Raw genomic sequence first — 16,762 nt, 5'->3', positions numbered from 1 at the left:
GTTTAAAATACAAATCCGTGATCCACAATAGAAAAAGGAGAAAGTGTGGAATCCAATGAGCCCTTTTACCTAAGTTACGGTCAGAGCGAAAAAAGATACGTCCTGCACTACACTCTAGTCCTTCACTCTCGTGTTCCTCATCCACAAATCTTTCATCCTCGCTCAAATTAATGGGGTAATCGTTGCTTTCTCGGTCCGAATCCCTCTCGCTGCTGGTGTAAACAATGGGGTAATGTGAGGAGCCCTTCAACCTGTGACGTCACGCTACTTCCGGTACAGGCAGGGCTTTTTTTATCAGCGACCAAAAGTTGCGAACTTTATCGTCGATGTTCTCTACTAAATCCTTTCAGCAAAAATATGGCAATATGGCAAAAGGATCAAGTATGACACATAGAAGGGATATGCTATCCCCGTTTGAATAAAAAAATGTCATTTCAGTAGGCCTTTAACATTGATTGATTGATTTATCCGACCAACACACTGTGTGAGTTACATTTCTTATTTCTTATAGGCTCCCTTTTTCTTTTTATTCCTGTCACAAACTAACTAACAAACTACATCAGCTACACTATATTGCCAAAAGTATTTGGCCACTCATCCAAATGATCAGAATCAGGTGTCCTAATCACTTGGTCCGGCCACAGTTGTATAAAATCAAGCACTTAGGCATGGAAACTGTTTCTCAGGAGCTCAGTGATTTCCAGCGTGGAACTGTCATAGGATGCCACCTGTGGAACAAATCCAGTCGTAAAATGTCCTCACTCCTAAGTATTCCAAAGTCAACTGTCGACTTTATTATAAGAAAATGGAAGAGTTTGGGAACAACAGCAACTCAGCCACAAAGTGGTAGGCCACGTAAACTGACAGAGTGGGGTCACTGAAGCGCACTGTTACGGCTCAGGCTCCTGCCAATTGATTAGGGACCTGACGGCACACTTCCTTAGCCCCGCCCCCAGTGACTTTAGCCCCGCCCCCAGTGACTTTAGCTCCGCCCCAGTGACATTTTTTTTTTTTCTTCCTCCTTTCTTTTTGCCCCTCTCATTATGTCTTTTTCTTTTCAATCAACCCTGGACAATTTTTCTAGCCCACCTCAGCAAAATCTTGGACTGTTTAGCAGTGCTGTAGGGATAGAAGAATTTCAACTTCAACCAAAGACATTTGTCAAACCCGTTCAACGCTACATTGGTGTCAGAAGTGGGATGGCTTTCTCAAAGAAGCTTGAGGATCTCATCAAGTGCTGGGAGAATGCACTTCCGGATGAAGACCGACTACCTCGTCACCAGGAAGAGGAAAGGAACAAGCGCCGCCCTGGTGGATTGGAGGCTCAACTACCTCACCACCAAGTAAATGAGAGGAACCTGCGCCGCCCTAGTGGACGGGAGGCCCATCCACTTGGAGGAAGAATGGAAGCTCAATATGATGGGACAAGATTGGAAGCTCAACCAGATGGAAGAAGTGCGCCTCGTGTTGGAAGGAGTGCCTGGCGAAGAAGTGCCTCTCCTGCGGTGATGGTGGACACAAATTCCCTGCGAGATGACTACAGGCCAAGCATCGCCACTCCAAAGCTTCCTCACTATAGTGGAGAAGGCTCTATTGAATCCTTCCTCCTCCAGGTCCAGCTAGCAGCACGTTTGAATGGCTGGTCTGATGTGGCAACCGCAGGGCATGTGGCGCTGTCCCTGGAAGGCCCAGCCTTACAGTGTTTGGTCGATTTACAAGAGGAGGAATTGGCTGATTGGGGGGCCATGCGCGAGGCTCTTCAACGACGTTACGGGCGACCAATCCATGCAGACGAAGCACGAGAGCAGCTGTACAAGCGGCGACGCCTTTTGGGAGAAAGTCTCGGAGCTTATGCTGCGGACCTTCGCCATCTGGTGCGAAGGGGCCACCCAGCGTTCCCAGAAGTATTACAGGAAGAGCTCACCGTGCAAGCCTTTGTCCGTGGTCTACAGCCTGAACGACTTCGGGAACATCTCAGACTGTTTGCTAAACACTCTCTCTCTGCCGCATCGACTGAAGCCGAACGTGTGGAGCACGTCCTGTTTCCAGATGGCCGCCGTGATGTTCCGCGAGTCCGCCAGGCTGGATGGGACGAGACCGAAGGAGAGGGAACCGACCAAGTGACTGCAAGGCCCCGGCCACGCTTCTCCCAGAGAAGGCAGACCGAAGTGAACTGTTACCGCTGCGGTGTCCCTGGCCACATTGCAAGACACTGTCCAGCCCCTGCCCCCATTGACGTTGCCGCTGAGGTGTCGTCAAACTAGAGAGGGGTGTCAGTGTCGGGGAACTGACACCCGGGATGGTTTCCACTGTACCCGAATGTGACGCACAGCGCTTGGGCCGCCTGGGCAGGGCCCGGGGGCTATACCTGGAATGTGAGCTTGATGGAACAGTCTGCAGAGCCCTGGTTGACACGGGGTCCACTATCTCCATCATCCGGCCGGGTGTCCTTCCCCACTTGCAGCGCAGCTTGCCATCAGGCTGGACAATCACCAACGCCCGAATAACAACCGTCACCGGTAGCAAGGCTGCCATGCTGGGCCAAGGGACAGTGTGCATTAAGGTGGCGGACCAAGAAAGACGACACCCATTCTGGCTGGCTGACATTCAAGACCCCTGCATTGTTGGGCTTGACCTGTTGGAGATGTGGGGAGCTGTGGTCGATGTGCCTAGGGCCACGCTTCATCTTGGTGAGAAAACAGTTGCCCTCCAGGGTACTGATGAGCCAGGCGCCTGCAGAGTGACAGCCCCCACAGAGCCATCCCCGGCTACGGCCTTCATGGTGGACCAGGAGAAGTCTCAACCTAACCCTTCTACTAATAGACTGCCTACTATAGAGACCCAGCAGGCTATTGCAGAACTGTTAGAGCGAAGCAGTCAAGGCCTGGATACCACCCAGCAGGAGCGACTAAAAAGCTTACTGAATGCCTTCCAAGACATTTTTGCAGCGAAAGATGAAGACTGCATGCACACCAGTCTCGTACTCCACGACATTGACACAGGAGACGCACGACCAATCCGGCTACATCCACGCCGTCTTCCCCTTGCCAAACGAGTGGCTGCCCAGGAGAAAATCGAGGAGATGCGCCAGGCGGGCGTCATCGAGCCCTCCAGCAGTCCATGGGCAGCACCCGCAGTTCTGGTCAAGAAGAAGGACGGCTCGTGGCGGTTCTGCGTCGACTACAGACGGCTCAACGATGTAACCCGCAAGGACTCCTGCCCGTTGCCGCGCATAGATGATGCGCTGGACTACATCACTGGCTCCTCCTGGTTCAGCTCCCTGGATCTCCGAAGTGGCTATTGGCAGGTGGAGTTGGCCGCCGAAGCTCGACCAAAGACAGCGTTCACAATAGGTCAAGGACTCTGGCAGTTCCAGGTGATGCCGTTCGGGCTTTGCAACGCACCTGCCACGTTTGAACGGTTGATGGAGAGAGTGCTGGCATCCATCCCCCGTGATCGCTGTGTGGTGTACCTGGATGACCTCCTGGTGCATGCTGCAGGATTTAAAGGGGCTCTAAAGAACCTCCAGCATGTGTTCCAGGCCATTCGTCAGGCTGGGCTGCGATTGAACCCCAAAAAGTGCCATTTGCTTCGGCGTGAAGTTTCCTTCCTGGGGCATGTCGTCAGTGGGAAAGGTGTTGCTACTGATCCAGCCAAAGTTGCCACTGTCCGTGACTGGCCAGCGCCAAGAGATGTTAAAGAGTTGCGGAGTTTCCTGGGACTGGCATCCTATTACCAGAGATTTATCAAGGACTTTGCAACGATTGCTGGCCCCTTGCGCCAGCTCACACACAAGGGACAGTTATTTGAATGGACTGAGAGCTGCAATGAGGCTTTTGCACAGCTGCGAGAGGCCTTGGTCCGAGCCCCAGTGTTGGCCTACCCAGACCCCAGCCGACCTTTCGTGGTCGATACAGATGCCAGTGATGTCGGTGTGGGGGTTGTGCTGTCACAGGAAGGGAATCACGGCGAGCAGGTCGTGGCCTTTTACAATCGGGGGCTGAGCAAGCCAGAGCGGAACTACTGCGTCACCCGTCGGGAATTGTTTGCCATTGTCCTGGGCCTTCGTCATTTCCGACCCTACCTTTATGGTCAACGGTTTGTGTTGCAGACAGATCACGCCTCCCTCACCTGGTTGCTGAACTTCAAGGAACCCGAGGGGCAGCTGGCCAGGTGGGTCGAGATCTTGCAGGAATATGACTTCACGATTTCTCATCGACCAGGCCGCCTGCACGGCAACGCTGATGCAGTGTCCAGACGGCCCTGTGAGGAGGCGTGTCATTTCTGCCAGCGGGCGGAAGAGCGGTGCATGCCAGACCCATCAGTAGCTGCAGTCAGGCAACATGACATCACAGTTGACCTGGACAGCTTCACCCCCCAACAATTGATCGACCATCAAAGACAAGACCCAGTGCTTGAGAGAGCTCGCAGCTGGGTGGGGGCACAGCAGCGGCCGGAATGGACCACAGTGGTGCACTTGGATACTGAGACCAAAGCACTGTACTCCCAGTGGGACAGCCTCCTGTTGTCTCGCGACCTGCTGTATCGTTGCTGGGAAGCTCCGACAGGACAACATGCTGCCCTCCAACTCGTGGTGCCCCGTGTGCTGCGGCCTCAGGTCCTCGAAGTGATGCATGGCTTCCCAGGGACTGGCCATTTTGGAGTGACCAAGACCTTGCTCCGACTGAGGCAGCGTTTTTACTGGCCGGGCTTTCGCCGTGACGTGGAGATGCACGTCGTCCGCTGTGATGCATGCACAGCAAAGAAAGGCCCCACACGCCGCTCCCATGCTCCCCTACAGCAGTTTCAGGTGGGGGCCCCCATGGAACAAGTGGGTGTGGACATTCTAGGCCCATTTCCGGTCACTGATTGCGGAAACCGTTACATCTTGGTGGCCATGGATTACTTCACGAAGTGGCCAGAAGCGTATGCGGTACCCGACCAGAGCGCTGCAACAACGGCAGAGAGATTGGTTTCGGAGATGTTCTGCCGATTCGGAGCTCCAGAGGAGTTGCACAGCGACCAGGGACGGAACTTCGAGTCCCAGGTATTCCAAGAGGTGTGCCGTCGCCTGGGTGTGAAAAAGACTCGCACCACGCCGCTGCATCCTCAGAGCGACGGGTTGGTGGAGCGTTTTAATAGAACCTTGGCCACACAACTTGCCATTCTCACCGACAAGCGGCAGAGAGACTGGGATTTACACCTCCCACTCATTCTTTGGGCCTACAGGACAGCGGTGCAGGAGTCAACACGCTGCACCCCTGCATCATTGATGTTTGGTCACGAACTACGCACGCCTGTTGATTTGGTTTTTGGCCCAGCCCCAGAACCAGAAGTGAGAGGAGCGCCGGGCCTGGACTACTACTACAACCTTGTGGAGCGGCTGCGGGAGGCCCACGATTTTGCCCGCACCAGCCTGACGGAGGCTGGGGCCCAACAGAAGCGGGCATATGACCTCCGCAGTCGAGGCCAGGACTTTGAACCAGGCGCGCATGTCTGGGTCTACAACACGGTGAGAAAGAAAGGACTCTCCCCAAAGCTCACTAGCCACTGGTTGGGACCCTGCAAGGTCCTCCAGAAGTTGTCCGACGTGGTCTATCGGATACGACTGGCACCTCGGAACCGGCTGGTGGTGCTGCACCGAGACCGCTTGGCCCCATACCAGCCATTGGACCAGAGCCGGGGGCACTTGGAGTCAAGCACCCTGCCAGAGAGGGAGATACCCCCAGGGAGCAACGAGGATGCTGAGGTAATACCCCCTTCCGACCTACCTGCAGACAGTGGTAGCAGCCAGCCGCCATCAGAGGGGCGTCGACGACGCCGGTTGCCTCAGCACTTGCGGGACTTTGTGATGAACGCATGGGCTGTTGGGGACAACGAACCCAGCTAGGTGGGGGCTGTGTAGCGTCCCGGAAGAGTTAGTGTTGCAAAGGATTCTTGGTATCTGTTCTGTTGTGTTTATGTTGTGTTGCGGTGTGGATGTTCTCCCGAAATGTGTTTGTCTACTTGTTTGGTGTGTGTTCACAGTGTGGTGCATGTTTGTGACTGTGTTAATGTTGTTTTTATACGGCCACCCTGACTGTGACATGTGTGGCTGTTGACTAAGTATGCTGTGCTTTCACTTGTGTGCGTGTGTTTAAAATTGGCTTGATCATTAAAAGTTGAACCGATCGTTCATTGGGTCAGCATTTCTTGACATCTTCAAGCAAAGACATTTGTCAAACCCGTTCAACGCTACACTATACTCCGGCGCCGCCTGGCAGGTTCTGCGAGCTTATGAAGGCAGGTCCTTCATTAAGTGCAGGTGTGCAGAATGCCGGTGATCGTTTGCAGCTGGCGGCTGCCGCGGGGCGGAGACGCGCACACCGCGCTCCTGGATGTGCGCGCCCGTGGGCCTGTCCCGAGGTGCGCTCACTGGAGCGCACAGACGGATGAGAGGCGTTGGCAGGAGCCTGAGCCGTAACACGCATAGTGCAAAGAGGTCGCCGACTTTCTGCACAGTCAGTTGCTACAGAGCTCCAAACTTCATGTGACCTTCCAATTAGCCCACATACAGTACGCAGAGAGCTTCATGGATTGGGTTTCCATGGCCGAGCAGCTGTATCTAAGCCATACATCACTAAGTCCAATGCAAAGAGTCGGATGCAGTGGTGTAAAGCACGTTGCCACTGGACTCTAGAACAGTGGAGATGCGTTCTTTGGATTGATGAATCATGTTTTTCCATCTGGCAATCTGATGGACGAGTCTGGGTTTGGAGGTTGGCGGGAGAACGGTACATTTTGGACTGCATCGTGCCGAGTGTGAAATTTGGTGGAGGAGGAATTATGCAGTGGGGTTGTTTTTTAGGAGTTGGGCTTGGCCCCTTAGTTCTAGTGAAATTAACTTTGAATGCTCCAGGATACCAAAACATTTTGGACAATTCCATACTCCCAACCTTGTGGGAACAGTTTGGGCGGACCCCTTCCTCTTCCAACATAACTGGCCAAATACTTTTGGCAATATAGTGTATGTCGATGTGTATTCCTCTGTACTTACCACTTATACTAGGTTGAACAGGAATCCGATTAATTAGACCGAACACTACAGTTGCTGCAGGCTTTATTATCGTTCTATTATGAACACATACGTTTGGACAAAAATTATGAAAATCTTCCCTGCTGCTACCAACTGTTTGAGAAACAATACTAGAAAAACACAATGCTACTGTAAAAAATAAATAGACATTTCTAGGAACGTTGTCACGGCGCAAGCGCATGCCGCTGCGCGCATGCCGCTGCCCGCATGCCGCTGCGCGCTCCTTAAGGAGTCCCGCGGAGCGCGCCTCGGGACACGCCCACGGGCGCTCATCTCCTGCACGCGTCACTCCGGCGGCAGCAAGCAGCTCCTTTCCATCAGCACTCAACGCACCTGGCGCTAATGAGAGGTCCTGCCTTCATAAGCCTGCTCAACCTGCTATTTGGCGCCAGAACGTAAATCATCTGTTTGACTACCGTAAGCGATCACCTAGCTCTATGAAACCTTGCTCTCTCTCTGTGTTTTCTCCACCGTCGTGTTTAATTGGTCTCGTGACTTCCTTGTCGTCCTTCCTGCAGTCTGCCTTTGTTCCTCGTGACGAGCTGTGCGTCTCGTCTTCATTGTTGTTCTCCTCTGGATTCCGGACTGCTTCCCTCGATCCTCGACCTCCCGCTTGGACACGGACCTGTTGACGCCTCGCTATATCCCCCGACTACCTGTCTGTCTCACGGACATTCGAGCCTGCTCAACATTTACGGTAACACTCAACAGTTAATTCCAACACATAGTCACACCCTTTTGAATTAAGTCACACTCCATACCCTTGTTTATTATATTTATTGTTTGTTATTATACACTACCGTTCAAAAGTTTGGGGTCACCCAAACAATTTTGTGGAATAGCCTTCATTTCTAGGAACAAGAATAGACTGCCGAGTTTCAGATGAAAGTTCTCTTTTTTTGGCCGTTTTGAGCGTTTAATTGACCCCACAAATGTGATGCTCCAGAAACTCAATCTGCTCAAAGGAAGGTCCATTTTGTAGCTTCTGTAACGAGCTAAACTGTTTTCAGATGTGTGAACATGATTGCACAAGGGTTTTCTAATCATCAATGAGCCTTCTGAGCCAATGAGCAAACACATTGTACCATTAGAACACTGGAGTGATAGTTGTTGGAAATGGGCCTCTATACACCTATGTAGATATTGCACCAAAAACCAGACATTTGCAGCTAGAATAGTCATGTACCACATTAGCAATGTATAGAGTGTATTTCTTTAAAGTTAAGACTAGTTGAAAGTTATCTTCATTGAAAAGTACAGTGCTTTTCCTTCAAAAATAAGGACATTTCAATGTGACCCCAAACTTTTGAACGGTAGTGTATATATATAGAATACATGTAATAAATCATAGTGTTAAATACTACGCCCCTGTTGTCTGTGCCGTCTACTCCCCCCGTACACAACAAACGTCTCTATTATCTCGCATTTTATTTACATAAACAAATAGCGAGGATCTACTATTCAACAGGCTGTGGATGATTTAATCCGACAAAGAATGGCTTTGAAAGAGAAAAACAAAAAAATCCATCAGCGTTGAACACAATCTCAAATTAAACCTTCAAGTACACTGACAAATGGACAGAGTGCTTTTTACCTCATTAGCTGATAGAATAGAGTGCTTCTAATTTGAATTACTCTCATGTTTCTTGTTCCTAGATGGAGAATGAGCTTCCTTTCCATTACACAATTGGGCTCCACCCATTCATCTTTGCTTCTTTTGTTCATTTATGTTTGTGATGGTTTGTGTTTTGAAACCACTCTAAAAGTGTCATTGTGACTTCATAATGTATGATTAAAGTGGAGCCACACGCCATCATTCACAATCCCTATGCGAGACAACACACGCTGTCTTATCTTTTTATGTGCATTCTAAAAAGTAAAAAAACTGCTAGTACGAGGCGGCTTCAATTCTGTCCATAAAGCCCTCTATAAAAACATTTTTTTTAAACGCCAACAACATCCATTTGCATGCCGTGATCTGCGTACTACACAAGCTATAGTAACCAGAGGTAGATAAAGTACCCAAAAATTGTACTCAAGTAAGAGTAGCGTTACTTTAGAATAATATGACTCTAGTAAAAGTAAAATGTAGTCATCAAAATAATGACTCGAGTATGAGTCAGTAAGTATTCCGTGAAAAAAACTACTGAAGTACTGAGTCACTTGAGTAACTTCTGATTTTGTAGTTATTTTCTAATGGTACTTGGACTACAATTGTAGTTGGTGTGTGTGTGTGGGTGTTCTCTTATATTTCTACCCTTCTTGAGACATCAACAAGGAAAAGTACCTTCCATATGAGGACCGGTGAACAAGTTAGGACATAAGTCATGGTCCCAATACGGAAAACCATTGCATCTAATAGAGAATGTCTCATTTGCACCCCTGGTGGTGAAATCTATTAAAACTACGGTGGTCCCAAAAAGGAGGTATTTTTCAAATTAACTGTGTGTCATTTTTAAAAGTGCTCCCCCTCTGGTCAACATATGAAATAACAAGTGTGTGTAAAATATTTAAGTGCTCCCCCTCCGGTCAACATATGTAATAACAAGTGTGTGTAAGAAATTGAAATGCGCCCTCTTTGGCCAAAATTAATACAAAAAAATAAATATGTATATAGAGACATACTGTAATAACTTGAAGTACATAAGAAGATTAAAACTAATTACCAACAAAAAATTAAAAACATTTAAAAATGTAACTAAAAGCAGTCTTTTTCTCACAATGTGTTGACTTTTTTCTTATAAAATTGGGAACAATTTCTCATATTCTTTCTGTTTCTGTAATATTGCAATATTTTCTCGTAAAAGTATTAGTTTTTTATGTAAATTATTACTTTTTAATGCAAAATGGTGACATTTGTAAAAAAAAAAATTCAGACGTGTATCACAATATTGCCAATTTTTTTTTTGTTGTAAAATAGTGAAACTTTTTGAGTAAAATTATGACTCACAGCGCTACATGAAGACGATGCAAGGCTCTCATAAAGTCAATTAGTGGCAGCAAACACAGAAAGTGCTCTCCGTGTTGTGCTGCATGTATCACAGAGCGCATAGCCACGAAATCAATGTGCCCAGGAAAGAAGTTGCAGTGATACTTAAAATCGACAAAACATTAAATATTGCATGTTATCATGAGTTGTGCCTGTTACTACATTACATACATACTTACAGAATGTATATAACACGTTGTTGGAGGTTTTTGGATGTGTTTTAGAATACTTTAAGTCCTTATCTCACATGACAGTTATTACTTGTTTCTTGTATTTTTCACTATTTCCTGTCCAGCGCTCTTATTTTTCCTTCCATTTCCTGTTCGCCTCCATTTGCCACCACTCGCTTCATGACCAGTCCCTGATTGTCAACCAGGGGCCTTTTTATGTCAGCCCTGTCCTGCTTTGCTTTGTACCTACACGTACATAGCTTTGCATATTCTTCCTGTGCATTTCCCTGCTGCACTATTTCTAAATTATTGCGCGGACGGCTCTTCATTCCAAGGTCAAGACCAGCACAACCATCATGCACAGACCATTGCAACAGTTTAGGCTAAATAGATCATATTCCCATAACCTGCATTTTTAGCCGCCTTTTATTCGCAGTTTTTCACTATTTCAAAATGCTTAGAAAAAGGAAAAAACTAAACGTGTGTTTTTGTCTCGCATTGGGATTGTGGATGGGCAAAATTAATTTAAAAAAAAGTGCAGTTCCCCTTTCATGCAGATAACAATAAGTAATAATAACATTCCCAGAACTTACTGTACTTACCTGTTATAAAGGACAACGTCTGGCTTCCAAATGAGATGATCAGGAAATCTCAATTTGGACACCCCATTAAACTCAGATGTGTCCCACTGCAGCATCTGGTCATTCCAGGTCTGGTACGCAGAATTGCAACATGTTGTACACACCAAATAAAAACAGGATTAAGATTGAGCTATTTTTTATGTCAACAATGTGTTCACCTACTTAATTTGCAAACTTGCTGGAAGCTTAGCGCTGCACATTTTATTGTAAGGCACACCTCATGCTCAAGCTGGATAAGTCATCGCTCACCTTATAAATTATGTTCAGAACAATAATGCTGAACATAATTTATAAGGACACCTGGTCTGGCGCTGAACACACCATTGTGTCACAATGAGCATAAAACTGTCTCACACGGTCAATTTCTTTTCACAACTTCTTATTCCCGGTACCCAACAATAGTGTATGAATTATTCCTACATTGAACAGTGCGGCGGAAGCGGACACATGAAAATACGTTTCAATAAGATGAGACAAGTTTCCTAAAGTTGTAGGACGGATGATGAGGTACGTTATGATGTGATAAGTCTGTTCAAGTTTGCACATGTTGCATGCGGGGATGGTTACCAAATTCGGTACTTTTGTACTGTAGGCAGTGACTGGATTCCGTAAGTACTACCGGGTAGCGGTTCACGGAAACGAGCAGTCAAGCGTTCATAGCGGACTTACCGGACTGCCTCTCGGTCAGGGGCTCTTAACCTTTTTGACCTCGGGGCCCAACCTTCCTGTTACAGAGGGGTCCAGGGCCCACTCAAATATTACCTTGAATTAGTAATTTGACTCTTGATTTTAATCGTATTCAATATTTATATCTAACCTACTTAGTTTACCAGGATAAACCTTGTCAAAAGATTTGTTCATCAAAAAGATTATTATCAAGTCTTAGGCCAGTCTGATTAGAAAAATAAATACAAATTAAATATATTGCAAAAGAAGGGATTCATAAAAACAGATTAAAAATACATTTATGTACAATTACGAAGTGCTAAAATAAATACACTCTAAGTAAATTAATAATAAATAGTACAAATATATATGTTTTTTAAATAAACTGTAAATAAAAATGTAAGTGCAAATTAAAATACTGCTTCACTACTGTCGTCATCATTTTTGCGCTTAAGAAACTTCTCTATGACTTTAGCTCCAGACTTCTTCTGTTTGTTTGAGATTGTCATTACTGCCACAAGTGGTGGAAAAGTGTATAGCAACTGAGTACTGCTGCAATATTTTTTGTCGGCCATCTGGGGGGCGCTCGCGGCCCAACAATGGCCCATGTTGCCATTTTGTATTCCAACAAACAATGCAAAGTTTTAACTCTCGGCAAGGTCGTTCGCACTCCCTCCCTCTCCCATCTCTCCTGCCTGTCCTGATGGGACGTTTGCTGCCGGATACATGAGGGACAGGTGGGAGCATTGGCGAGTCATATTTTTGACAGTGCTTTCCGTTGAGGACGTGGAAGACATCAATCTATTTGGAACTTTGATAACAGGGCATCTGCTGATTGGACTGAGCATTTCTCTGATTTAGCGACAAATTCGGCAGCCGTTTAAGGAGCCCAAAGGCTGCCCGTCGCAATAGATGGAATGGGTAGGGCTGTGGGCACTCAGACTTTAACGATTTCGGAACACTCAGTTTCCTAGTTTGCACATGCTGTTTAGCACTTGTTACTTGGATCTTAGTAGACCAGGCCCATAATGCAGAATGACTCAAAATTCCTCAAACGTTTCTGGGAATGCATTATAAGCAGTTTGTCCAGGTAGTGATAGGCTGCAGAATGGACGATGCTAAACAGCACACTGGTCCTCCTTTATGCAAATTTGAGTACTGTACAAAAAAACATGATGGAACTGTTGACCGACATAAATTACTATACACGCTCTGAAGAAAGAAATGTATTTTCAGTATATATTTTCACAGGCTTACACACCGGAAATTGTGGTACCGTACTTTTCGGAGTATAAGTCGCACCTGCCGAAAATGCATAATGAAGAAGGGAAAAAACATATATAAGTCGCACTGGAATATAAGTCGCATTTTTTGGGGAAATGTATTTGATAAAACCCAACACCAAGAATAGACATTTGAAAGGCAATTTAACATAAATAAAGAATAGTGAACAACAGGCTGAATAAGTGTACGTTATATGACGCATAAATAACCAACTGAGAACGTGCCTGGTATGTTTACGTAACATATTAGGGTAAGAGTCATTCAAATAACTATAACATATAGAACATGCTATACGTTTACCAAACAATCTGTCACTCCTAATCGCTAAATCCCATGAAATCTTATGCGTCTAGTCTCTTACGTGAATGAGCTAAATAATATTATTTGATATTTTACGGTAATGTGTTAATAATTTCACACATAAGTCGCTCCTGAGTATAAGTCGCACCCCCGGCCAAACTATGAAAAAAACTGCGACTTATAGTCCGAAAAATACGGTATATTATCTTCTTTCTTCAGTCTCTTTTCTAATACAAAATGAAACACCATTAATCTAGATTAAACATGAAGGAAAATAATCCACATAAACACCGTGATGAATTTCAAATGTGAAAAATGTATTTCTTTTATAGTCGTAGACTGGTTGTTGTTTTGAATATTGTTAAATTGTTCACAAATAGGTGTGTTATTACAAATATCTAGTTTTTCTGAAATATTTGTCCTGGGTTTTTTTCCGATTATGATCGTGATCAACAAAATAACGGCAAAAATCACAACATCCAACACACGGATTCTCAAACTGTGGTGTGCGGAGTGGTACGCCAAAGATTTTATTTATTATTTAGGTATGGAGTTGTTTTTTTCCCCCCGATATTCAAACACGTTGTTACTGTTCAAACTGTGTGTAATGTTACAGTGGCCAACAGTATTAAATATACTTGTTAAATGAAACCTCCGACTAGTTTTGAATGAATACTTAGGCCTACTATGCTACTGTATTTTAATTGTTGGTCATTATGGTGGTACTTGGAGAGCCAAGTCTTTTCTAAAGTGGTACTTGGCGAAAAAAAGTTTCAGAACCACTCACTTTCGGCCATCCAAGCCCTGTACTGTATTTACTTGGTATCGGATGGATAATGAAATTTGCAGTATCGTCCACCTCTAATTAAACATACTTTTTTTGCAGTATACTTACATGTAATTAGAATAAGCGTTAAGTCTTACCATTTCAAACCAAATATTGGTTGTGAACACCTGGTTCTTCTCATCCTGTCCAAAAAAAATAAAAAATGCATTGTTATTTTTTAGTTCTCATAAAATGTCATTGTGTTCTAATAATGAAACAATACAGAAACGTTACATACCACATTCATGATTTGCACGAGGTGCAGGCCGAGTTTGACCATGAGAGTCTGAGACTCATTGGCGACTGGTCTCACCAGTGGATTGTAGTCCACCATCAGCTGCCTGTATAGTCTTGCCTCATGTGCACCTTGAAGAGAAACTATTAAAAAAAAGTAAGTGTTATTTTCATTTATACCATATTTGTCATTGCTGAAACTACCATACTATCGTAATTACACTACAATAAAACACCTGAACCGAGGCCGCCCCTGATTAGATCGGGGCCCTAAGTAGAGTCCAGTGACGTGCGGTGAGGTTCATGGCTGGTGAGGCACTGACTTCATCACAGTCCGATTTACAAACATATGAACCCTAAAGAGTATCTTATTCACCATTTGATTGGCAGCAGTTAACGGATTATGTTTAAAAGCTCATACCAGCATTCTTCCCTGCTTGGCACTCAGCATCAAGGGTTGGAATTGGGGGTTAAATCACCAAAATGTATTCCCGTGCGCGGCGCCGCTGCTGCCCACTGCTCCCCTCACCTCCCAGGGGGTGATCAAGGGATGGGTCAAATGCAGAGGACAAATTTCACCATACCTAGTGTGTGTGTGACAATCATTGGTACTTTAACTTAACTTTAACTTTACACATACAAACTGTAGCACACAAAAAAGTATATCTAATAGAAAAAAACGTTATTATGGTCTTACATTTACTTATAAATGAAGTCCATGCCCCGCTGTTGTGCTGGATTAATGCACTCCCATGGTAGAATGCACCCCCTGACGGGAGTGTTATATCAACTAAAGCCCACACTTAAACTTTCCACGTGCAAGATTTAATCTATTTAAAAAAGTTATTTAATAAGAAGCCAAAAAGTGCAAAAACAATAATGTTCGTCTTGGGGGAGTTGTGAATGAATGAAATATGAAATCCGTGCTGCAGTCTGCAGGTGTACCTAATGTTGTGGCCCTCCGGTCATTCACAACTCCTCCAACACAAACATTATTGTTTTTGCTCTTTTTGGCTTCTTATTAAATAACTTTTTTTAAATAGTGTAACCGAGGGTTTATAAATGTCGCATATACTGTATGAAACAACAAAATAATAAACACGGAGGCTCCAGTTTACACGAGGACCACTTTATTTACCTTCTTTCAAAAACCTCCGCTCCACTCCAACGTGTCATCACTTCCGCTCTTAGCGCCTTCAAAATAAGAGCGCAAGGCATATACTGTATAACAGCGTGTAACAGGAATTAACATCACAAAGAGGAAAGCCCATAAAAATAAGTTACAATAGATTCAATCTTGCACGTGGAAAGTTTAAGTGTGGGCTTTAGTTGATATAGTTGATATAACATGGACCCCCCACACCCCCATTACTGCGAGGCGAGCCTCAGCCAGTGTGTCTTCGCAGCAGTTTTATGATCGCTCAGCACAAGAAATACGTTACACACATACAGTTGTTGACAAAATACACTGTACATCAGGGGTGCCAAACGTACGGCCCGAGGGCCGGATCAGGCCCGCAAACAGATTTTATCCGGCCCGCGGGATGAGTTTGCCAAGTACAAAAATTAACCTGAAATTTTTGAATGAAAGAAACTGCTGTTCTAAATGTGTCCACTGGATGTCACACTAGCAAGTCTTTGTATGTTTGTAGATGATGCTACATTATGTACAAAATAAACCACGTGATGTTAGTACATCAGTCAAGGAAATGAGCAAACTACACAAATAACATACTGTAATTTGTATATACTTTTTTTTATCTTGATAGATTGAAAACTAAAATCAAATGAGTTGACTGATGAACATTATCACATAATTTATTCAGAAAATATAAATAACGACAAATAAAGTATATATACTATTAATCGCAACAGGTAATTGTAAAAGAAACCCAACAACATTATGATTTGTACAATATACTATTAATCGCAACAGGTAATTGTAAAAAACCCCCAACAACATTATGATTTGTACAATTTCAGAATGTGCTTGTTCTATTTTTAAACAAAAAAAACAATTTGAAGTTGTCTTTATTTTGAAGTTATTGTGCCGTGATTTTACCAGTCCGGCCCATTCAGGAGTATATTTTTCTCCATGTGGCCCCCGATTTAAAATAAGTTTGACACCCCTGCTGTACATTATACACCTCAGCTAACTAAACTATGGAAATGTATAATCTAGTTCATATAGCAATACGGTCTCAGGCCAGCAGTTAGCCGAGTCATTGCGCAATCTATGTTGAGGCACAACTGAGTGACGTGCCTCAACTGGCTGCTGATCACCGCACCGTCTCTTCTCAGTATTTGAACGGCAAATGTGAAAATTCAGCAATTTTGAATAAAAATAATCTAAAACTGGTGAAGTTAAATGGAAAATAACTTTATAGTATAATCACTGGATACATATAACAATTTAATTTTTTTTTTTCTTTTTACATTTTTTTCTTTCCATGATGGCAGGTGAGGCCCCGCCTCACCTGCCTCTAGTGACTGCACGTCACTGGTAGAATCTTATATTTATTATTCAGGATTATGTTTGCTGTAACATTTAATTTGAAGCACCCTGTCAATTATCAA

At 44.9% G+C, this 16,762-nt stretch overlaps 1 protein-coding gene across 1 annotated transcript in view; it reads right to left on the bottom strand.

The window, feature by feature from the left end:
* Positions 1-16,762, bottom strand: part of LOC133639048 (neuronal acetylcholine receptor subunit alpha-7-like) — a 46,226-nt gene that overhangs the window by 19,254 nt on the left and 10,210 nt on the right. The window contains exons 2-4 of the mRNA XM_062032131.1: positions 14,190-14,329; positions 14,050-14,094; positions 10,837-10,946 (exon numbers count right to left, since the gene is read on the bottom strand). Of these exons, the coding sequence (XP_061888115.1) occupies positions 10,837-10,946; positions 14,050-14,094; positions 14,190-14,329 (295 nt within the window). The remainder of the gene's footprint in view (positions 1-10,836; positions 10,947-14,049; positions 14,095-14,189; positions 14,330-16,762) is intronic.

The sequence above is a fragment of the Entelurus aequoreus genome, linkage group LG02 (genome assembly GCF_033978785.1).
Source record: "Entelurus aequoreus isolate RoL-2023_Sb linkage group LG02, RoL_Eaeq_v1.1, whole genome shotgun sequence".
In the NCBI taxonomy this organism is placed as follows: domain Eukaryota; kingdom Metazoa; phylum Chordata; class Actinopteri; order Syngnathiformes; family Syngnathidae; genus Entelurus; species Entelurus aequoreus.
The sequence above is the reverse complement of the archived record's forward strand: the minus strand, read 5'-3'. Positions and strand labels throughout refer to the sequence as shown.